Consider the following 25,034-nt stretch of genomic DNA (forward strand, 5'->3'; position numbering starts at 1 on the left):
CAGTGACCCTTGAAGCGGCCATCCTGGGATCCTATGCGGCTCTGAGTAATCTACCCCTGCGTACAACCATACAAGTATGGCAAAGGGCTAGGGCTATTTACAAAATGAAATCTGTCATCTCGCCCCATACACCCTTATGGGGCAATCCCATGCTACCTCACCTCTACATGCTTCCGGGTCCCCAGTTATGGGCAGCTAAAGGAATAATCACAGTCAAACATATTTACACAGATGGGTCCTTTTCCTCCCTTGAGACGTTGAAAGCCAGATATGCTGTTCCGACCTCCATGACATTTAGATAATATCAACTCAGGCTCCCGACCCCCTGACTCTACAGACTGACAGTGTGGAAGACTGCTCATTGCTAAAATCTTGGACAAACCCCTATCTTCCCTTTACTTTTATCTGTCAGTTGCGTATATGACATCCCTGACTAAAGTATATAATAAGTGGAAGACTGACATTCCAGAGCTGACGGACGAGAGCTGGGAGGATGTGGTATCTGACTATACTACCAAGATGATCTCAGCAAGGGATCGCTTCATTCAACTTAAATTCTTACACAGAGCATATTACACCCTGTTAGACTAGCCAATATATACCCGGGAACGAGCACCCTATGTTCCAGATGTGGTTCATCCCTGGATCATTTCTCCACATGGTATGGTCCTGTCCGAAACTGAGCCTCTATTGGGAGGGAGTATTGGAGACCCTGGGATCCTTTTGGGACTGGTCTCTTAGACTAGATCCGGCCCTGGCATTACTTGGCAGTATGGAAAATGTTGAGGCCTTACAACATGAAAAATTGTTCTTGTTTTATGCTTTATACTACGCCAGACAAGAGATTCTCCTCAAGTGGAAGCTACCCACCCCACCCACCCATCATATGTGGATTGCCACTATTAACTCTGTCCTGCCATTATATAAGCTAATGTATGAGAGTAGAAACTGCCCCAAAAAATTTGATAAGGTCTGGTCTCAATGGATTGATGCACATGGTCAAGGCCCCCTAGGGCTCATGGTTACCCTGAGTAATACTTCTGGTTCCTGTGGTGCCTTTTGCTTATATCTGGATATGCTCCCTTAATAAGTGCTGCCCCCCACCCTTTCTTCTCCCCCTCCTCTCCCTCCCCCTCCCTCTTACTTTCTTCCTATTATCCTTTCTTTTTCAAATCCAGTATTGATGCCATGAATCGGACTACTTTACTGATAGAAACGGTTAACCACTCAGGAAACTAATTATCAAGTGTAACTGAACAACTATTTGATCTATTGTGACCTTATGTACAATGTAATGTCCATATACTGTGTCATTGTCAACTTTAATACTTTTAAATAAAAATCTATTTACTGTAAAAAAAAAAAAAAAAAAAAAAAAAAAGATTTTAGCAAATGGCTGCAATATAACAAAGAGTGAAACATTTAAGGGGGTCTGAATACTTTCCGTCCCCACTGTATATATCTCTATCTCTCTCATATATAATCTCATTTCTTTTACTTTTTCTTTCTTGAAAAAGAAGACCAAACATCACATACAATATGACACAAAACTTTAAATCACCAGTTTTCCAAATAGCCAGATTAAGAAACATCACTCAGTGTCGTGTGCTGTCACAAAGTCGATGGCTACAGAGAACGAACTGACCAACCATCTCAGAAAACATGAATCGAAACAAATGAAGGGAGGGAGAAAGACAACCATTACATCTAGCAAGGCAAAGATTAACCATTTCAGAACTACAAGAGTGATGACAGCAGACCAAGAAAAAACTCCCCCACTAAAAAAATATGCCAGCCAAATATTTCAAATTTTGACCAGTCATCATCATCCGTCCAGAGCACCTGCTGCCATTTTTCTGCACCCCAGTTCCTATGTTTTGGTGCATAGTTGAGTCGCTTAGCCTTGTTTCCACATCAGAGGTATGGCTTTTTGGCTGCAGTTCTTCCATGAAGACCACTTCTGAACAGACTTCTCCAGACAGTAGATGGCTGTACCTGGGTCCCACTGGTTTCTGCCAGTTCTGTGCTGATGGCACTGCTGGATTGCTTCATGATGTGTCTTACATCTGCATGTGTTTCATCTGCTGCATTAGGTTTCCTTGGTAGACTTGGTATCTACGGCCTTCATAGGGTGATCATCTCAGCATTTAGTGCAACGTATGTAGTCAGTCACAGGATGCTATACAGGTCCAGGACCATGGTCCATTCTTATGGAATCCAGTCTCTGAGAACCACTTCAGGGTTTTGCCTACCCTAATGGACGAACCCTGAACTGTAGATACCTGTCCATGACACTGGACTGTAAGACATCTTTTAATATAGAAGAACGCGGGTATATTTAAATTGTATTCACTTCAGTGTAAACTTTTCAAAATTGGTGCTAAAACTCAAACACTCAGAGCTTTGTCTCAAGTAGATGACCAGGTTTTAAATCGCACCACTTCCTAGAGCCCTTATAAGGTACTTGGGCACTTCCTGCCACCCTTTCTACACCCCAGTTGCTGCATCCTCCTTCTGGATATGCTTTACCATATATTCTGCATCCTACTCCATGAGTACCCCACAAGGGAATTGCCCTCACCCTTAGCTCTGCCAAAGGCCCGCACAACCCTCAACCTTAGCGTGACGATGCTCTCCGTAAATTGGAGCAGGACCCAATTCTAACACTGGTCTCTGCATGCGATTCCAGCTCCGTTTCAGGCATGCAACAAGCGGCCTATCTGACAAAAGCATTGGTCACAGTTCCTCAGACAAATAATGACTTTAATACAGCCATCTACGCCCAGGGATCAAAAATGTCATGCCTCTTCTCCTACTCCCACTTCTCAACCAAAGTTGGATCCCAATATGTCTGTCCTAGATGAGGCAGACGCAGAAGGGATGAAGAGGACATAGAGGCAGTATTGCTGGAAGCCGCTGAAGATTTTTCTTCCCCAGACTGCTACAGTTAAAGAAGCTTCATGCAATATGCTTGCTAATGTGGAAAAGATCACTGCAGCTGTTTGCCAAAGCCTTGACATTGTTTAGATTGTGTATCTTCCATTCTGCCATGCCCCTTTGGGTGCAAAGAAACCTGCAAATCTTTAAAGACATTCTCCGTTCATGAACAAATGGAATGTGCAATCTATGATGATGATTGAATCACTTCCAGAAAAGATTTTCACTCCTCCCACAATCTTTACTGAACTCTATACAGTAGCAAGATCTTTACTGAACTCTATCCAGTAGCAAAATAGTTTACTAAAAAATGGTCTATTCTTGTAGTCGATCCTTCCGTCTCATTTCTAAATGAACATTTCACTGTACGTACTGAAGACGTTCCTTCTTTCAAAGATTCTGCAGATAGAAAGCCTTAAAAACCTTCTTAAAGGCTCTCTAGGATTGTGCTTTCACAAAGCATTTACAGCAGTTACCTCCTGCTTTTTTTTCTTTTTTTTTGTGAAGATGCTCTAGAATATGTAATGAGACACATTTCCTGAATGATCTAAATCGCCATTTACACATGCAGAATCTTGTGGCTAAAAGCCTGAACATTTGAAGTCCCTTGTAAAAGACCCATCTCAAGGAAAAGCTCTGTTTGGGGCGTCGATTTATAAATGATGTCACTGGAGATAAGGTTTTACTTCCACAGCGGAGGATTCCAAAACTCCCCTCCTTAGGAACCAGCAACTTCACATTCCAAAATTTCACATAGAATTTGCAAGATCTGTTATTTCCTCAGACCAGGGGAAGACCTAGCATCCCTACACATCTAAAATCCTTATTTTCATATTCCCATTCATCCTCAACAGCGCTTTCTGTGCTTCAGAGTGGTAGACTATCACTTCCAGTGTTCTCACCCTTTATTCTATCACTTCCAGTTTGTTGCACTTCCTTTAGGCCTATCCTCTGCTCCTAGAGTATTCACTGAGGTCTTACAACCTCTTCTATCCCTTCGCAGAAATCAGAGCTTCCAGGTTATAGGTTACCTGGACTCCTCTCCCTTTTCAACCATCTGCAATAGTCTACAGTTCAATCCAGATGCTCCAGGACTTTGGCTGGGTGATCAGTTTTCAAAAATGTGCTCTCCAACTTTCTCTGGAATACTTGGGTCTGCTCCTGGAGACATTCCAAGCAAAGGATTTCCTTCCAGAAAAGAAAATCCTCTCTGAGCCCAGGCTCAAGAATTAGTCAGACAACCCACAAAGAGGTTCTCCATTAAGGGTTTTGGCCCCACAGTAGCCTTCTTTGAGGCTGTACCATTCACCCAGTTCCATTCGAGACCTCTGCAACAAAACATTTTGTCGAATTGGAACAAACGTACTCCTTCTCTTGACCTGCCTATGCTTCTAGTCAACCAAGCATGGAATTTCCTAACTTGATGGATCAACGTCCCAGCCTTGGCAATGGAGAAATCCTTCCTTTCCTATTACTGGAAAGTGGTTACAGATGCCAGTCTTTCAGGCCAGGGAGAAGTGTTCAAGTCCCTCACAATGCAAAGAATATGGCCATCTGCAGTAACCAAGCTTCCCATCAACATCCTTGAGCTCAGAGCAACAAAGATAGCTCTGCAGCACTGGACATCCGGTCAGGATGCAGTCAGACAAATGATACTCCTGTGGCCTACAGCAACCACCAAGGGGCTCCAGGGGACTGCAGATCTGAAGGGGGTGAGCAAGATCATCTCAAGGATGAATACTCACTGTCCAGTGATCTCTGTGATCCAGGTCCCAGGAGTGGGCAACTGAAAAGAAGACTACCTTGGTCACTACTGCATGGATCAGGGAGAATGGGCCCTTCACCCAGACATATTTATCCTAATATGTCAGAAGTAAGGGACACAGGATGTAGACATTATGGCCTCCGGATTCAACAACAAACAAAATAGTTTGTGGTCATTACCAAGGTTTCTCTAGTGCTTGTCTTGTATGCCCTGATAATCCCCTTTCCTCAGTTCAGGCTAATCTATGCCTTCCCTTCAGTCCAATTTCTACTTCATCTGCTCAACATGATAGAGCAAGAAGATGGTGCTTACGCTCTCTAAAGGACAGATCTTCTCCTCTTTTAACTAGATCGGTAGTAGTTTTCTGAGCTTTCTGGAACTAGGCCTCTGTGGCTCTATTTTGTAAGGCCGCTACCTGGTCCTCTGTTCATACATCCAGTCCTTTTGCGAATACCTTGCTTTGTCCACTGGTCCAAATCATTTGGTGAAGGGGGGGTTATGGTGTGGGGTTGTTTTTCAGGGGTTGGGCTTGGCCCCTTAGTTCCTGTGAAGTGAACTCTTAAGGCGTCAGCATACCAAGATATTTTGGACAATTTCATGCTCCCAACTTTGTGGGGACAGTTTGAAGATGGCCCCTTCCTGTCCCAACATGATTGCACACCAGTGCACAAACAAGGTCCATAAAGACATAGATGAGCAAGTTTGGGGTGGAGGAACTTGACTGGCCTTCAGAGTCCCTACCACAACCTGATAGAACACCTTTGGGATAAATTAGAGTGGAGACTGCGAGGCAGGCCTTCTTGTCCACATCCGTGCCTGACCTCCCAAATGCGCTTCTGGAAGAATGGTCAATCATTCCCATAGGCATACTCCTAAACCTTGTGGACAGCCTTCCCAGAAGAGTTGAAACTGTTATAGCTGCAAAGGGTGGGCTGACTCAATATTGAACCCTACGGACTAAGATGGCAGTAAAGTTCACATGCGTGTAAAGACAGGTGTCCTAATACTTTTGGTAATATAGTGTATATTCACTATACCTGTTTGATATGTTTTAGTTCTCTTAAATTGTCTGTTTTTTTTTTTGTTTTGTTTTTTTTGTTTTTTTTACCTTTTCATATTTTTGTCTACACTATAACGTAAAAACTTTTTTTTTTTTTTTAATTGGAAAACAGACCCCACCTCCGTGAAGCTAGACAGGTATGCAATCCATGCTATTACTGGGATCCTAAAACAGTGGTTACGTGAACTGCCTGAGCCTTTGATGACATTCGCGCAATACAGCGAGTTTCTGAAAGCCGTGGGTAAGTTTTTAATGTGCATAAAAACTGTTTGTCAAGCTAAATGTGTGTCTTTACCTCTAATTTGTGCTGCCTACTTAGAATTGCCAGGGAAGCAAGAACAGCTTTGCACCATTTACAAAGTCCTTGGACAGCTTCCACAAGCTAATTACAACACCTTGGAGAGACTCATCTTTCACCTTGTCAAGTAAGTAAGGGGAGGATCTTCTCACAATCAGCCAACAGAGCTTTCATGTGTTTTGTGAGACGGAGAGCCAGTGTTTCCTAAAATACAACTTTAAAAAGGTTTTAAAGTCTTAAGGTTTTTCATCTTAATGCATTCTATTCACTAAAGCATTTGATACCCCAACACTTCATATGCCTGATATGTGCCTTTTTTTTTTGTACTTGTATGAGAAAGTATCCTGTTTTTTTTTTTAATTGCTTCCTTTATGTGAAATCCCTGGTGTTCCTGCCAGTTCTTCTACTTTCCTATTAAAAACTGACCACATTACACAGAAGAGCACACTATGGGTCAGTTCTCTAGCTATGCTGGGATCTCAGTGTGCTCTCCCCTAATAATCAGACTTGTCCTGACACACCCCTGCTGCACAGCCGTTTACTGAGAAGCTCAGTGTGCTGCTGCTTCTCCTTCTCCCCCAGCTTAAGCAGCTGAGAACAGACGCAATGTGATCACTTCTAAAAAAGGGAATAAAGGTATTTATAATGGGTTTTTTTATGTCTATACAAAAATGTTTTGCTTTTCATTTCTATTTTAAACTGAATGGGTTGTTTTACAAGGTGATCGTTTTTAATCACTTTAAGGACGAAAAACCTTCTCTGCTGCAGCTGCCCCCCAGACCCCCCCTTTTCCTGAGCCCATTCGATCCAACAATGTGCAGTGGCACCCGCTGCTGTCTCTATACTCATTGGACAGATTGAAAGCAGAGGGAGCGATTGGCTCCCGTTGCTGTCAATCAAATCCGGGGACATGAGAGCCGGGGGCGGAGTAGCGGGACTCAGGAATGAGCGGCTTTCTCTGGCAAAACCATTGCACAGAGCAGGTCAGTATAGGCATGTTTGTTTTTATATGACATTAAAAAACAAAGCTTTACAACCACTTTAATGCTGAAGTTTAATCAATTATAGGTCCCCCTTCCCTCACCTACATGCTAATTAAATGTTTACATGAAACCTTTCTGTTGTCATTACATTGGGTATTTTAGATCCAGTGGTATCATCACTGGGCCTCTGTGCATATCAGTGCAATGCAAGCAGATCATGGCTGATGGGAGGGGCCAGCAAGGCGCTGTATATTGCTTTCTAAAAACATAACTGTAACCTGTCTCAGTATTCCCCCTCTCAAAAGTCCCCAACATTGATGCAAGCAGTGGACATATTCTTGGGAGGAGTTATGCACACATGACAGTCTGTAGTAGTAAGCTTTCCAGGTAGGCTGCATTTGCATGCAGACCACCCTAGGCAATGTCCACATGTGATATTGAGCCTCAGTGATTTAAAGAACTGAAGCCCAGGGAATGAAAAGGACAGGTCATGGACAATCAGTGTTGGTGTGCAGTCAAATTAGAGTAAGCAATTTCAGTACAGGAGAGTTTGTACAACTGTGCAAGACTAAAGGTAAGGCTGGAGTTCAGCTTTAAGCCCATTAAGTTTGTCAAAAAAAAAGCAATGTATGTATGATGGGTTGATTCAACTAGTCTTTTCTTATTTATAGGGTTTCTCTCTTGGAAGATGTAAATCGCATGTCCCCAAATTCTTTGGCAATAGTGTTTGCGCCCTGCCTGCTTCGCTGCCCAGATAATTATGACCCTTTGACGAGCATGAAAGAGGTGTCAAAAGCTACTGCGTAAGTAATAGACCTACAATATATGCATGTAATTCTGCTTTCGTGAACATAGGGTGTATCACATTTGTGTTGCAATATACCTTGAAATTTTTGTCATTTCTTGTAGATGTGTGGAGATGTTAATTAAAGAACAGCTAAGACAATACAAAATCAAAATGCAGGAAATTGGCCTTCTTGAAGCAGCAGAGACACGTGCAGTGTGCAGGCTCTCCCTTTTGAGGCAAAGCACAGTAAGTGACAAGTCCTCTCATAATTCTTTACTATATCATCTGTTTAGTTATGCAATTTAATCATAATTTTTAACTGCATATTTTCATGTCGTAACTTCCTGTGTGTAAAATTATAGCTAGTCTTTTATAGAAGTAAACTGAGCATACTTGTAATGTAGATAGAAACGAGCTATTGAATGCTGATCAATTACTGTATAGTCCCTTGAAGTGTATTTTTAAGAATAAATTCAATTGGAAACTGTCATTTTTTTTTTTTTATTGCATAGAAAATTTTGTTGTAAATATATTTGAGGGCTGAGGGAGCCCTAGAGAGACAAGTATGACATGGTTAGGAAGTTATCTCAATGGACAGAGAGATGGTATCTCTTTAATAGGAATACTGGTAAATACATTTCTTAAAAGTAATGTATTGAATTAAGTGTTAACGCCTGAGTGTTGTTGTCTCCTCCTTTTTTTTCCCCTGTGACAGGCTTGGCCTGGTCATTTAGAATTCATTTCTCCTATTGATGGCTTCCTGGTAGGTATAGTTGCTTTCCACCACCTCTGCATGCCACTACTGGAATCACTAAAATAGAATGGCAGATAATTAGAACAGCGACTAATTATAATGGACAAATGTCTTATAGTAAATCACATAATTATTTGTGAATTTGATTAAATCTTGCTGTTGTGGGGTTTAAAATGGGTTTTTTGCTCATTTTGTTTAAAAACATTTTTGCTGACCTTCAGTCTAAATTAGTCCCCAGCTTAGAAAAGTAGATTTACTCAGTTTTTTCTATTATTTCCAATTCCAAAGTGCCATAAAGCATCTTGGAGCCCAGTATAAGCAGAGAGTGATGATTCATTTGTATTTGTCCATTAAAATTGTCGCTCAGCAGGATTTCCCACTGCATGCACCTAGATCTACTATTTGCTTTTCAAAATTAATGGCTGTGGAGTACCTTAGGGCTGCACTGATCTAAACCTCCTTAAGGACATAGGAAACAAAAACTGTTTTAAATGACCACATCAAGACTGATATTTGAGTTTGTATCAGATGCTGGTAAAGTGGTTGTAAACCCCATTCATGAAATTTGACCTAAGCTAGTGTTTACTTATCTCTCTCCAAAGCTCTAAGTGCCCTGTCTTTCTGCTGCTCTGTTCCTCTGTTAGCAGAGTCACTTCTGACAAGTTCTCTGACACATGAGATAACCGCAGCTAAAAATTTGTTTTGGGGAGGGTGCTTAGAGGTAGATGAGCAGAAAGCTTGTCTGTTCATAATACAGCTCTGCATGTTCTTTCGTTCCTCTGCCTATGTGGAGTGGGGGTGTGTGCCTTTCCTCCAATCCGCTCTCACACAGTGTAAGCCCAGACTTCACACCCACCCCTATGTGCTGCTGAAACAGGAAGAAAGATTTTTAACACCATCTGCACTTTCCAAACAGTGTAGGAAGGGCAAGACAGCAGATATACAAGTAAACCTATGTAGGAGGGATTTGTTTCATCTCTGTCTATTACCTGAGGCTGTTCACTGGGTACTGGAAAGGGTCTGCAACCACTTTAACCCACCTAACCAATGTCTGCAGAGCTGCTGTAGCAGTTATGTTGGTGCCCTTTCTATCTTGGGTTTTTATTTTATGTTGGAAACAGGCCTACAGGAGGGATAGGAACACCAAACGACACCCCTGGCTTGTACAACATATGGTATATATTTAAAACATATATCGTACAGATATTTGTACAGCAGTTTGGGGGGGATTAGGGAGAACCCAGAAATGTTTCTATGTGTTACTTTTTGACACTCCTGTTTTAGCAGTGCTAACACTTGGAATGCCCTTAATACTGCAATCTCTATGAGATGCAATACGTTGGTGTATTACTTCCAGCTACCAAACTACCGTATTTTTCGCTCCATAAGACGCACCTGACCAAAAGACGCACCTAGGTTTTAGAGGAGGAAAACAAGAAAAAAAATATTCTGAACCAAATGGGGTCCTAAAATATTTACCAGTGCCCATGAAATGCAGCCTGACCATTGCACATAAATGCAGCCTGACCATTGCAGCCTCACGTTGCCCACCAATTGCAGCCTCTGTGCCCATTGCAGCCTCTGTGTCCACTAATGTCAGCCTCACCATTTTCTGGATAACACAGCGCTCTCCTCCCTCTGTCCTCCTCCGCTCGTGTGTAATGGAGCTGGGTCTGTGTGCAAGGTCCGCCCCCCTAGACCGGCTTGTGTGATGGGCGGAACACTGATTCAATCTACTATCACACGCACCGGTCTTGGGGGGCGGGACCTTGCACACAGACCCAGCTCCGTGACATACGAACGCCGGAGGACAGAGGGAGGAGAGCACTGCAGTCGCCGGTAGGCCAGTCCGGCCCTGGTCACAGGGGCTTCAGATGTCTGTCGTCCGCCTCTCTTCCGGCGGGGGGGCGTTTCCATCGGCGGCGGGGGGTGGTGCCTAGCATGCATTCGCTCCATAAGACGCAGAGACATTTTCCCCCATATTTCTGGGGGAAAAAAGTGCGTCTTATGGTGCAGAAAATACAGTAATTCTGTAACGGAAATATCACTTTTGGGTGTACTGAGCCTTTGCAGGTAAACTGACTTTTACCAGATTCGTGTTTGTTACCTGAACCCCAGTTTAGAATATAGTGTTATCCAAAGTCAGTAAGAAGTCCTTAAAACTCGAGTACCTGGTCACAAACAGGGTGAATTCTAAGGAAGTTAAAGTACATCTAAAGCCAAAACTTTTTGTATTTTTAATTTTGGATAGAGTAAAGAATAGGTAAAACACTTCTTATTTTTTGCCATCTGTGTCCCAGAGATTTCACTTCCTGTTCAGTGTATACGAGAGGGAGTGATGGAAGATCTCACAAAAGTAAAGTAAATTCCTTCTTGGTCATCACCAGGCAATTTAAAATTTTGGATATTCCCTCATTTTGGTCACCAGGACAAATAGAGGGATGAATCTCCCCAGCAGGGACACAGACTGCAGTAAAAACTACACAGGGGTTCTAACCCTTCACCACTCTAAAATGCAACGTTTTGGGTTTAACATTTTTATATTGTACTTGTGTTTAATTACATTTTTAAATGACAGAACAAGAGCCCATCTCCCAGTGGAAATGGTTTACCTGATCTGGTGGCAGTAGAAGAGGAGCAGTTGACAGACCCTGACTTAGCCCGAGAATCAGAGTTCCTGATAGAGAGAATACAATCTATCAAGGATGAGAAGTAAGTGAGACTTGCCATATACAAACAGGAAGACCCCCAAATGGTAGTGATAAATGATGTTCTCATCACGTGTTGTTTTCTCCCCATTCTTTCTGTTTTACAGAGAGGACATTACTTACCGGCTACCGGAGCTTGAACCACGTGGATCAGATGAAGAGAATATGGACTCTGAAACTTCAAATAGCACTGAGAGCTTATTGGATGATAGACCTGTTCATACAGTAAAGGAAGGTCAGTATTAAGGTAGTGTGTCCCTTATATTACTTCTATTACTGCACTGCATGCCAAATTTGTTGCAACCTTCTTGTACTCAGAGCTTTTAGAAGGTACATGTTTTGTGCAGGGAAATTCATTTTAAAACCCCTATATATACAGTGGGGACGGAAAGTATTTAGACCCCCTTAAATTTTTCACACTTTGTTATATTGCAGCCATTTGCTAAAATCATTTAAATTCATTTTTTTTCCTCAATGTACACACCGCACCCATATTGACAAAAAAACACAGAATTGTTGACATTTTTGCAGATTTATTAAAAAAGAAAAACTGAAATACCACATGGTCCTAAGACCCTTTGCTTTGACACTCATATATTTAACTCAGGTGCTGTCCATTTCTTCTGATCATCCTTGAGATGGTTCTACACCTTCATTTGAGTCCAGCTGTGTTTGAATTTACTGATTGGACTTGATTAGGAAAGCCACACACCTGTCTATATAAGACCTTATAGCTCACAGTGCATGTCAGAGCAAATGAGAATTATGAGGTCAAAGGAACTGCCTGAAGAGCTCAGAGACAGAATTATGGCAAGGCACAGATCTGGCTAAAGTTACAAAAAAATTTCTGCTAAGGGTTCCTAAGAGCACAGTGGCCTCCATAATCCTTAAATGGAAGACGTTTGGGACAACCAGAACCCTTCCTAGAGCTGGCCGTCCCGGCCAAACTGAGCTATCGGGGGAGAAGAGCCTTCGTGAGAGAGGTAAAGAAGAACCCAAAGATCACTGTGGCTGAGCTCCAGAGATGCAGTCGGGAGATGGGAGAAAGTTGTAGAAAGTCAACCATTACTGCAGCCCTCCACCAGTCGGGGCTTTATGGCATAGTGGCCCGACGGAAGCCTCTCCTCAGTGCAAGACACATGAAAGCCCGCATGGAGTTTGCTAAAAAAAAAAAAAAACACCAGAAGGACTCCAAGATGGTGAGAAATAAGATTCTCTGGTCTGAGAGCAAGATAGAACTTTTCAGTTTTAATTCTAAGCGGCATGTGTGGAGAAAACCAGGCACTGCTCATCACCTGTCCAATACAGTCCCAACAGTGAAGCATGGTGGTGGCAGCATCATGCTTGGGGGGGTGTTTTTCAGCTGCAGGGACAGGACAACTGATTGCAATCGAGGGAAAGATGAATGTGACCAAGTACAGGAATATCCTGGACGAAAACCTTCTCCAGAGTGCTCAGGACCTCAGACTGCGCTGAAAGCTTACCTTCTAACAAGACAATGACCCTAAGCACACAGCTAAAATAACGAAGGAGTGGCTTCACAACTCCATGCCTGTTCTTGAATAGCCCAGCCAGAGCCCTGCATCAAACCCAATTGAGCATCTCTGGAGAGACCTAAAAATGGCTGTCCACCAACGTTTACCATCCAACCTGACAGAACTGGAGAGGATCTGCAAGGAGGAATGGCAGAGGATGCCCAAATCCAGGTGTGAAAAACTTGTTGCATCTTTCCCAAAAAGACTAATGGCTGTATTAGATCAAACGGTGCTTCTACTAAATACTGAGCAAAGGGTCTGAATACTTAGGACCATGTGATATTTCAGTTTTTCTTTTTTAATAAATCTGCAAACATGTCAACAATTCTGTGTTTTTCTGTCAATATGGGTGCTGTGTGTACATTAACCACTTGCTGACCGGGCCATAGCCGAAAGACAGCTACAGCGCGGTGGGCTTATTCTGGGTGGACGTCCATGGACGTCCTCCCAGAATGTTGCTGGAGCACGCTCCCACAAACATCCGTGACCGCCGGGTCTGCAAAACCCGGCGCATCATGGATTGCGGTAAATGGCCACTTGTAGCGCCCGTTTACCACGTGATCGCTCCGTCAAATGATGGAGCAATCACTTGTAAACAAACCGGCGTCGTGACATGACACCGGTTCCGCCCTCCCCTCTCTGTACCAATCTGTACAGTGAGAGGGGGAGAGGTCGTTTTTAGCAGCGTTGTGGGCTGGATCTGAAGTGCCCACAGTGCTGCTCTGTGCCCATACTGTGCAATACTCTGCCAGTACTCTGCAATAAATAAATAATAAATAAATAATAACAGAAACAAAGATATTTTTTTTTTTTTTAACCAAATTTTCATTTTTATTTATTTATAGCGCAAAAAAATAAAAAACCCAGCGGTGATTAAATACCAGCAAAAGAAAGCTCTATTTTTTTTTTTTAAAAAAGGACAAATAATTCATATGGATACAGTGTTGCATGACTGAGTAATTGTCATTCAAAGTGTGAGAGCACCGAAAGCTGAAAATTGGTCTGGTTAGGAAGTGCCCAGTTGTCAAGTGGTTAATGAGGGGAAAAAAAATGAACCTAAATGATTTTAGCAAATGGCTGCTAAATAACAAAGAGTGAAAAATTTAAGGGGGTCTGAACACTTTCCGTCCCCACCGTATTTTTGTTTCTGCCAAAATCAGGTATAAGGATATTTCAAGTGTTAAGCCTCATACACACGGTACGATTGTTGGCCAACCGAGCGTCTGATTTTTGTCAAAAGGGCGTGTGCCAGGATCTTGTCTTGTATACTAACGGCACACAATTGTCGTGCCACAAACACAAACGTAGTGACGTACTATGAGAGGAATTTCAGCTCCTGAGCGCCACCCTTTGGGCCCCTTCTGCTAATTTCGTGTTTGGTTCGCATTGATTCCGAGCATGCGTGTTTGTACCTTCGACTTTTGTGTAATGGATTTGTGTACTGACCATACAAAAATCTGATGTCAAACCGTTGTCTGCCGAAAATGTAGCGGCCTGCTTCCAACATTTGTTGGCCGAAAATTGGACAACAATTGTCAAAAGGAGCATACTAATGGTAAGATTTTAGGACAACAGTCTGTCAACAGAGAATCCCCTGCCAACAGTTGTACCCTGTGTACGAGGTTTTACTTTTGCTGGGTGAGAACAGTTCTCTGGTCATTTACATTCATGGTGAGAATTTAGGGAAACTGAACTGTACCTATGATGGTATTGGAACTCTCACACAACAAATCCCAGTCCCTTCCTGATTCCTAACTGCTTCCTTGTCTTCCTGCTTTAGTTCTAAGACTGATGGTCATTTTCTAATAGAAAACTCATGGCAACAGCTGTAAACAAATCACATGAGAAGGAAATTTCTTTGGGGTAGTTTTGTATAACAGTGTACTACACCCCCATACAAAGAAGCCATGTTTGAACAGTTGCCTTCTAAAAGAATAGTAAATCTTTAGTATCCTCTTAAAAGAAGCTTATTCTTAAAAAAAAAAAAAAAAAAAAAAAAGTGAAACGAATACTCAGACCTGAGAGCAATCTTATGCTTACATAGACATCTAGCCTAACCTATTAAATAAGGTTAGCGATTGTCTTGAAATGAGAAATGACAGCGACTCTGGTCAACATTTTCCACAATCGAGTGCATGTTATTCTGTATGTGTCACAGACGTTGACTTTGATTCTAGTCCAGGACAAACTTGAAGAACATTGTCCCAAGAAGCTGCCTGTAATGTTGGCAGATCATTCGTGAATTGGATTTTGTTAGTATTGCAATTATTTGAAAAAGCTATGTAATGCTCAGTTGTTACATTCGGTTTACTTGCTTGGCCAGATTTGAAGGCATTACATGTCCCTTTTAAATAATGCATGCAGTTGCTATCACTAGGTAAGCAAGAATATGTCTTACATAGTTATCACGTTTTCTTCTACAGCAACATGTGTGATGGACTCTGCTGTTAAGCCACAACCAGTTGAGAATCCCAAACTTCTTCCATCCAAAGCACCTCTCTTCACTTTGTCGGTGCCTCCAACAACTGTCAAGCGAAGACCGTCCTCGTTTCTTGCAAAAATGAGGGGTCCTAGGCGTAGCCCTGTAATGCCGAATGCCAACATAAAATTGCCTCCTGGGTTAACAAAGGCAGTAGACTATTCTGAGGAATCCAGTAATATTCGGAGGAGGGAACAGCCTGGGAGGAGAACAGACAGTATCCAGTCTGTCTATATCCCTGAAGGAACAGAGCTGGGGACTGCACAGGGAACTTTAGAATATGAACCCACTGCCAAACTTAAACGGCGCTTTTCAGACCCTCACCTCCAGATTCCCTGCTCAGAGGAATCCAACCTCTAAAACATCTTCTGATCAACAATGCAAGATGTACTGTATGAACGTCATGTTTTATAACGGACAAGCATGTTTCTTGAAACAGAGGTTTGGAATTATTCGAGCTTGTATGCCAGTAGAAATGGCAAAAGATTATGTGAGATATTTAAAGTGTTTGCCTATCTGTATAAGGATTCTGTATTAAGATGAATGTATAAAGTGTGTGTAAGGAGTGAGTGTTACCCTCCCTACAGTATTGTAGGTTATTCAGATGCAATCCTTTCATTCCAGTTTTGCTATACAATAGGACCAAAGGTGAGATTATTTTGCCTTGTTACAGTAATATTTTTTAAACATATATTACATTAGCATTTTTTAAATGTTGTTGCCATTTTTTTACATAAATATATATAACTAGTAACGGGCCAAAATATTGTTTGCGAATGATGGAGGTTGGGGTCTTCTATTTTAAGTGTTTTTGTTTTAAAGAGTTGACAGAGTGCAAGATACATGGGTCTTAAAGGAGAATTCTGATGTGTTTTTCAGAGGATCAGTAGTAGAAAACCTAACATCTCTTAAAAAAAAAAAAAGCGCGATTTTTTTTGCATAGTGAAACAAGAAGATTTACTTGAAGCCGGAGAATCGCATTATGACTTATTAGTTATTAAAGCTGGCTTACCTTGCTCATGTAAGCACTACTTACTCTTCATGCCCATTCACAATTGTATATTAATGCAACAAACCTGCTCGAAGGTCGTTGGAGTGCCATCACAATGAATGAAACTACATCTTACTGTACAGTAGAGTGCAATGCAAATACTGTGCATTGTGGTGCACTGCTTTGCTAAAATGTATGAATGGGCCACCTTAATGCACTGCAAGGAATTACTAAAGTGTAAATGGGCCCCAAGAAATTAGGTTATGCTGCACATCCTGAAGTTTGACTAAACCAGGACCTGTGTAGCTTTGCTACCCTGGGATTGCAAACATAATGCATTCCTATGCAGAAAATCACTAACAATGGCAAACATCTGACAGAAGCTGCTTCTCTTGTTATTTATGATTGTTTTCATTAGACTCTTCAATAATAGGGAGCAGTGTGTGTGTATAAAATTACCTTGTTATCAAAACACAGTGCTGTAAACGTTGTGTTAGTGATCTCTTAATCTGGCCGTAGATTGTTTGGATCAAATGGATTCCTTCATCTACACATTTGAGGTGAATGAAGAAATCCTCCCCATTGCGCTATTGTCTTCTGACAGTGAGACTTCTGTGTCAGATTACACCGATCAGTGCTAATTAAAAGAAGGTTTTCCAACATTTCTGTTTGAGAGAAGCCATTCATTAGATCGACTTCTCTCTAATGGGATCAAAGTTGCTGAACCAACTGAATTTCGATCCATCCATAGCCAGCTTTACCCTTTGTGTACTGCTGCTGCACAATTGTCCATTGATATCTATGAGGCTGACATATAATCCTGACAATCATGAAGAGATCATGTGAGAGCGTTTGCAGAGATAGAGCTTCAAATGTGGCCAGAGGGTTTAATTGTAACATTACACATGGGCTGTCCCATCATAAACCACACAAAATAAAATAGACAAGAGTTCTGGGTGGCAGCATTTCACAATAAAAACAACTAAAGGTTTTAGGCAGCCATGTTTACAACCTCATGCTGGCAGTGGACAGTTTCATGTGCCTTGCCTTGTCTATTCCTGCGGGCTACACAGAAGTCACAACAGTTTTTTCCCGGACCTGTTATACCCATGGGCTCTCCATCGCCATATTGCACACAGATGAGAAAGATGCAGGCATTAAAAAAATTAACATGTTGTGCTTATTCATACAGTAAAATACATTTTTGCTTGAAGTGAGCCTAACATTTATTAATTATGGCCTTGACGGTATTATTACCTAGATGTTTTTAAAAATATATTCTTATGACAAAGAAATTGAGTTACCATTCCTTAAATATGATGAGCTTCCCCTTAAATGCCTAGATCTGTAGTGATCGGACATTTTCTGTTACTGGTGCAAGCAATGCATTCACTTTAGTTTTCGCTCTCTGGAACAGGTGAGTAATGATACCAAGGACAATGCCAACTTATTACTGGACTGGAAATATGTTTTTTTTTCTGTTTGCAATTTATTATGGAACAAATGGTACGCAAGTTATTTAGCGGTTTTCTTATACTGTTACAGTACCGTTACAGTTCCCAGGTTTGTAATTTGCACAGCTTACATTTATATTTGTTTTATGTAACCCCTAAGTGTCAAAGTGCCTTATTGCCGAGAGATTGTTTTCGCATAATGAACTTGGTGTGCAGCACTAACAGAGTGACCTTCCTCGTTCTTACACAATCAGTGGACCAGATATGAAATCCTTCGTTTTTTTTCTAACACATGCCTATCATGACATTAAAATGTCCCTGCGGTAGTCAGTTATTATTGAAGTCTGCTTGTGTTCTTTCCATGTGAAGAAGCACTAGCAAAATGTTAAAAAAAACTTGCTTTTGTCAAAATCATTAACTTTCCAGTTTAACTGGACATTCTCTTTCTGCACGAGTATCCACCTGCTGCAGGGTTTTATCAACACTGAGAAGAAATCATTCCAGGCAATACATTAAGCACCCTGAAGATCATCCTTACATCAGTGCTGTGTGTTATTCAATAGTGGGGTCGATCAAGGTGGATATCCTTCACAGCAGAAATCTGTTTCTCATCCATTAAGGGACACATGAATACAGATGCAGTCAGGTTATACTACCACCTACAAGGAATATTGGACACTTGCCTGGTTTTTGTGAGTACTTGAGGTCTTGCCTTGCACCTTGGGCCTAGTAACATTATGTAACATGTCTGCACATAGGCAATGAGGGGGCAGTCCTGCTACTACGAGTGACCCCAGCCCATACTCCCCTACTAGTTCTGGGTTTGATTTACTTGGTATCTTCTGAGGGAACTTGTACCAGCAATCTGGTCCTGGAATTTGGTGTCTGCATGATCGGATTCTTCCAGAGCTCTATTGGGTGAGGTGAATTCCCCTCTCCCGGGGACATCTAGGTCCATCTTTTGGCAACATGTTGACTCTTTTTGAGATGCCACAGAATCTCCTGCCATCACATCAGAGTTACAATACCTTATTGATCCAGTGCAATTTTTCCTGCATTTGAAGGCTTAACCTGCTGTCTCCATTCTTGGATCTTTTAGAGCTCCTACAGCTGCCTTTTCACTACACCCAGTATTTGAGGTATTCCTCCATGTTAACTGTAAGCACCCTGAGGGGTTCTGGGCCCCACATAAAAGTGTGCTGAAATTATTCGCCTTTTGAGGAGTTCTTCAAAAGGTGGCCCCTATTCCTACTGCTGATCCGCCAGTGACCCGCATAATTGCTTATGTGTAAGGATTCTACTGACAGGCAGGTTTCTTGCAACCCACCTCATACTGACTGGTTCTTTTCTTTTTACTGAGTTGGCAATGACATTAATCTGTCAAATTGGGTTGGATCTCTCAAAAGTGATCTCTCCACTGCTGGGGTAGACCCCTGTTTCATGGAGCATATAAACAAATGTCTGGAGTCATATGCTTCAGTTGTGATGTCTTGTTTATACATTTAAGCTTATGTCCTGCATGGGTCTGATGTGTATGCTCCTGGGATACTGACCCAGTAGTCTTCACACTGAGAGGTGAGGTTTGTGCGCCTCAGATGCTATGCGGCAAGTAGAAATTATCACTAGAAGTCCCAGAGCCACCCTGAATTTTCAAGGGCATACACCTAATTATGGAAACTTAACAGTTTTGTCAAGATTCCTGTCCCCCTTTCAATCGCTGTTAATGCTCCGTTAAACCTTGGAGGATAATGTGCTTGTTGGTTCCAAGTCTTGTGCTCAGGGTTCTGCAGAATTCTTCTGCAAGGCCAAGTGACACATTTGGATATTCTGGTGGTTCCTAACTCACTAACTTGCTTTCCTGCCTATCCTTGTGTTGGTACCCTACCCCCTTTAAGTCATGTTGAATTTCATGGGATCAAATCCTTGTGTTTTCTAGCAGTTTCAGGAGTAACTTCACACCCTTTGACGGATATTGTTTTGTGCTGATACCATAAATTCTCCCATATATCTTGTTTGCGAGATTGATTGCAACCCCTATTTTTTGTCATGAAGTTTTCACCCCCTTAATTCAAAGGATTGGAGGTGTAAAACTGACCATAGATGGGTTGATATTTAGCTGGTTCAGCAGGGATCATGCCTGTTCGACAGAAGTCAGAGCTACTTTTGTCGAACAGGCTTGTTGGAAAATGTTTCTTAATCATCTGGCTACAGCTGCTGATCAGTATATTCTGACAAAGGAGGGTCCCCCTGTCAGAATACAGTGTTCCAGCAGGGAATATTCCTCTATCCATCTCACTTGTGTGGACTGAAAAATGCATAGATGTTTTATAAAAAAGCGAATAATCTATGGCCAGTGTAAGGCCTTGGGCCATGTAGACTGGCTGTGCTTTCTCGCTTGGAATGTTTTTTTGTACTAGGTCTCTGCTTGGGACATGTTCCTTCTGGGTTTGTCCCCAATGTTTTTGGTTGACAACATCAGTTTGTAGGTCTTGTCTTTTGGTCTATTAAAGAGACACAAGACCCACCCCTCTGTGTTTATTTTCATTATTCTGGCACTTATTTACCACAGACCTCAGGCATGCTGGCTAACAATTTTTTTGTTTGCCAGTGTCCAGTCTTCCTGTAGGTGGCAGTTTTAACTGTATCTGAATTTCTGTGTCTGTCAGTGGACCTCAAAAAATGGATTTTACGTTAAGTGCAAAGATCTAATTTTAAGCCTGCACGCACAGCTCTTTAATGCATATGCTTTTAAAATAAAAGCAATGGAAACGCATGTCAACGCATGTAATGCATGAAAAAAGGTGCACATCAACATGAACGTGTGTCAACATGGAATTCAAAGCACAGTACGAAGCTTATTACATGTATTCCAGTGGAAAATGCATCTGCACAAAATGGATGGGAGTGAATGTGGCCTCAAAGACTTGGATATCTATTAGGTGTTGGTGAAATTTATGTAAATCTATTGGATATTTAATAGTCTTCTGATATAAAGATATGCAAATTCTTTTGAAATTGGCCTAGCTTGGGTAAGAGCATACATTTGAATGTAAGGCGTTAGCAGTAAAATCTTTTTCTTATTCTTATTGTGTTTTCTTATGCATGTCTAGGCTTTTAAGTGTACATTCTATCGAAAGAAAAAACGTCATCTACTCTTTGCTGGTACAAGGACCTGTCCAGAGTGCTAAATGAGCAACTACCTCCATGTTTACAGAATGTTTATATAGACTTAAAGCAGTATTAAACCCTAACCAAGAATGTAAAATATTGCAGGTTACCAATTATTAGAAGAAGTGGCTGTATGTTCCCTTTTTTTAGGCTTTTCCCCCTCTGTTATTACCAGGGGATATGGCCAGTAATACACCACTTTGGATGAATGCGCACAGGGGGCAGATTTGGACAGCAGCATTGTCAGTCTGGGGGGAGGGGAGTGTTCAAAGTACTAGATTTGAATACAGTAACAAATTGAAGCCAAACTCCAGCTAATATAGATCCATCTTTATAATCAGTTACAGCGACGTGTTTTTTCCTTTTGGGATAAAGGTTTTCCATTAAAGCTGATCATTTTAAGCACCCCTGTAAGCGTTAAATGGTCTGTCTCATCCCTGTAACTGCAAGAGTATTTCTGCTGAAAAACAGCAGACTTACTGTCTAGATCACCAGATGGAAATAGAGGAAATCAAGCCTTAAAAAGAAAACAAATGCAGCCATCACATTTGAATTGTTGGTAAGCTGCAATATAATAAATATTTGCTTTTGGGTTTAACACTGTTTTAAGGGGGCTAAGTATAAAATGTTTGAATCTGACAAACTTCTGCACAGCTCCAATGAGGCTTGCAGTAGTCTGTGTATTATTATTTCCTATGATAATATGATATATATCAGGAAAAAATGCATTATGGCCGTTGGATGATGATTATGTTCATAGGAGATAATTATATTAAAATGCAGCAAGTTTTATTGGAGCTGTGCGGAAGTGTGTCACATCAGATAACTTTTTATACATGGACCATTATGTGTTTCTACACCTATCAGCCATAACCTGTCACGGCATGGACTCAACTAGACCTGTGAAAGTATGCTGTGGTATCTGGCACCAAGACATCAGTAACAGATCCTTTAAAGTGGTTGTAAATGCATGCATTTTTCTACCTTGATGCATTCCCTGCATTAGGGTAAAAAATGTCCCCATATTTGTATGCCCATCCCCCCACCCATTAAGTACTTGCCTCACTCAAGCCATCACTGTGTATGTCAGTATTCTCTCTCCTCTCTCCCTGCATTCACAGGACAGAGGGGCAGCAGGATGAGCCATTGGCTCATGCTGCTGTCAATCAAATACAGAGAGCGGGCGGTGGGGTTGAGCCGCACTTTTTGTGTCTATGGACAAACATAGCCCAGCTAGGGAGCCAGCCTGCATGTGCACCTCCATTAGAAGCAGCTTTTTATGGTGATGCATGGAGAGGAGTAGAAGACAAGAGCACCAGCGGGGGGACCCCAGAAGAGGAGGTTTGGGGTCGCTCTGTGCAATACTAGCGGGTAAGTATGACATGTTTGTTTTTGTTTTTTTAAATGGCCTTTAAAACCTCTTAAAGTCCTGTAAGTTGTGTAGCAAGGCCTCCATAGAGCAGACTTGTTTTTCCAGCACACCCCACAGATGCTCAGTGTGATTGAGATCTGGAGAATTTTAAGTCCAAATCAATACCTTAAACTTGTATTCCTCTAACCATTCTTGAATTCATCAGAGCAGGCCACCTTCTTCCATTCCTCGGTGGTCCATTTCCATTGTAGGTGCTTTTGGCTGTGGACATGGATCAGCATAGTCACACTGACTGGTCTGGGGCTACGCAGCCAATTATGCAACAAACTGCAAGGTACTGTGTGTTCTGACTCCTTTCTATCAGAACCAGCATTATCCTTTCAGCAATTTGAACTACAATAGCTCTTCTATTGGGCCGGCCTTCACTTCTTACATGCATCAGTGAGCCTTGGCTGTCCCATGGCCAGTTCATTGGGATTCCTAATAAATCCCACCCACCTAGAGGTGCCATTGTTACAAGATAATTAATGTTATTCACTTTACCTGTCACAATGTTATGGCTAATCGGCGTATATCTCCTTTTATAAGTGCCTTTTAATCATAGGTCCACTTAAAAAAAAAAAAAAAAATGCTGTCTCCTATATCCCAGGCTAGATCAGATCATTCCTGGATACAAAATATTACTGCAAGGGGTTATGTTTTATGTGGTAGTTGGGTTAGGGAAGCCAAAAAGCACATATCTTTATAAACCGTTGTAACCAATTCATAGAACCAAGATTCATAATACAGTAACGCACATTGCTAAGACTGTTCATTAGGTAGGTCTCTGATTTATTTTTTAAAATACTATAAAGCAGTTTCCTCCCTAACTGCAATATCAGTTTTAGATGAAACGGTACTTTAAATTTCAGAACTTTCTTTCTATAAATACAGTTGTTACAGCTGCTACATGTGTTACATGCCAGGTATTTTGCTGTGTGACCTTTCAGAGGACATTTGAGAGTTGTTTGATAGTCTTGGAACTGATTGGTTCTTGTACAACAGAGTAATATTTATTGATATGCAAAGGACCTGGTGACTAGTACATAAAAACAAAAATAATAGTGCATCACAGCACCATAGAGTCTTAACAAGAATGTTGCATTTTGCGACTTAACAAAGCATTTGTTTTTATAACAACCTTGTCTAAACAGCATATTGCATTATTAGCTCCAGAATGTGTGATCAATGTATTAGCCTTACTTTTGTCATATTGATTTAATATTTGACATTTTTGCTAATGGCCACTCAATATAAATAAAGGCAAAGCACACAATGCAGATATAAAAACTTGATTCAGACCTGGTCCACATTAAAGGTCACAGAACCAGCCACTTTAAAGTATTTCTTGTTTTACAGATGTCTTAATGTATATAGATGTATAGACTTACTGGATATGAATTTTCATGTCTTGTATGTGTAAAATACATACAAACATCTTTGTTAATAAACATATAACTGGGCACTTTCTGTTGTGTTTGATTTTCTAATGATTTCGTCACCTTAACAGTATGCCTGTGTGTTTTTCTTGTTACAGTAGAAGTGAAAGCCAAACTGGAATGTTTGTTTACCCGTTGCACATTTGCAATAATTAAAGTGATTGTAAAGTCTCATTTTTTTTCTCTAAAAATAACGAACATGTTATACTTACCTGCCCTGTGCAGTGGTTTTGCACAGAGTAGCCCAGATCCTCCTCTTCTTAGGTCCCTCTTCAGCGCTCCTGTCGAGCTTGCTATGGGGGCACCTGAGCCGAGTCACAGCTCCATGTGTCCATTCAGACACGGAGCCCCCATTCAACCCCACCCCCTCTCTCTCTCCTGATTGGTTAACTAATTTTGACAGCAGCGGGAGCCAATGGCACCACTGCTGTGTCTCAGCCAATCAGGAGGAAAGGCCCGGATGGCTGAGGCACTCGTGGACATCGCTGGAGTGTGATGAGGCTCAGGTAAGTAATAGGGAGCGGCTGCTGCACACAAGTTTTTTTTATCTTCATGCATAGAATGCATACAACGTCCTTGACTTTGTGCGGGGATATCTGAATGATGGGTGCAGCTACAGGCATCATTCAGATATCAGCTTTTTCAGCCGGCGATTCCCTACACCATAAGAATGATCATAGCGGCTGTTCCACTGCTTGATCGTTCTTACGGGAGGCGAGAGGGGATGTCCCCCCCTCCCGCGCTTCTACCGACTCACAGCTACGATCGAAGCCAGGATCGTTTTTTTTTTTTTTTTTTTTTAAATTCCAGGCTTCCCAGCCTAGAGGTGAGATGTGGGGTCTTATTGACCCCATATCTCACTGTAAAGAGGACCTGTCATGCCATATTCCTATTACAAGGATGTTTACATTCCTTGCAATAGGAATAAAAGTGGTCAAAATTTTTTTTTTTTGGAAAAAAGCATCAAACTAAAATAAATAAAGTAAAATGAACAATAAAAAAAAAATAAAAATTTTAAAGCGTCCCTGTGTGCTCGCATGCAGAAGCGAACGCATACGTAAGTCCCGCCCACATATGAAAACGGTTTTCAAACCACACATGTGAGGTATCTCTGCGATCGGTAGAGCGAGAGCAATAATTTTGGCCCTAGACCTCCTCTGTAACACAAAACATGTAACCAGTAAAAAATGTTAAAGCGTCGCCTATGGGGATTTTTGAGTAGCAAAGTTTGGCGCCATTCCACAAGCGCGTGCAATTTTGAAGGG

The 25,034-nt window shown here is 41.6% G+C and overlaps 1 protein-coding gene across 9 annotated transcripts in view; it reads left to right on the forward strand.

Moving 5' to 3' along the window:
- MYO9B (myosin IXB) overlaps positions 1-23,795 on the forward strand; it is a 282,650-nt gene extending 258,855 nt beyond the window's left edge. For 6 of the 9 annotated variants that reach the window (XM_073592941.1, XM_073592988.1, XM_073592951.1 and 3 more), the window contains 8 exons: positions 5,875-6,003; positions 6,082-6,187; positions 7,715-7,846; positions 7,953-8,076; positions 8,546-8,593; positions 11,163-11,296; positions 11,400-11,527; positions 15,251-23,795. In XM_073592941.1, the coding sequence (XP_073449042.1) occupies positions 5,875-6,003; positions 6,082-6,187; positions 7,715-7,846; positions 7,953-8,076; positions 8,546-8,593; positions 11,163-11,296; positions 11,400-11,527; positions 15,251-15,666 (1,217 nt within the window). In that variant the 3' untranslated portion in view covers positions 15,667-23,795. Of the gene's footprint in view, positions 1-5,874; positions 6,004-6,081; positions 6,188-7,714; positions 7,847-7,952; positions 8,077-8,545; positions 8,594-11,162; positions 11,297-11,399; positions 11,540-15,250 lie in introns of all 9 variants that reach the window. The other 3 variants (XM_073592970.1, XM_073593017.1, XM_073593007.1) reach the window with 2 other exon arrangements.
- The last annotated feature ends 1,239 nt before the right edge of the window (positions 23,796-25,034 follow it).

This window comes from Aquarana catesbeiana, linkage group LG01 (genome assembly GCF_042186555.1).
Source record: "Aquarana catesbeiana isolate 2022-GZ linkage group LG01, ASM4218655v1, whole genome shotgun sequence".
Taxonomy (NCBI): domain Eukaryota; kingdom Metazoa; phylum Chordata; class Amphibia; order Anura; family Ranidae; genus Aquarana; species Aquarana catesbeiana.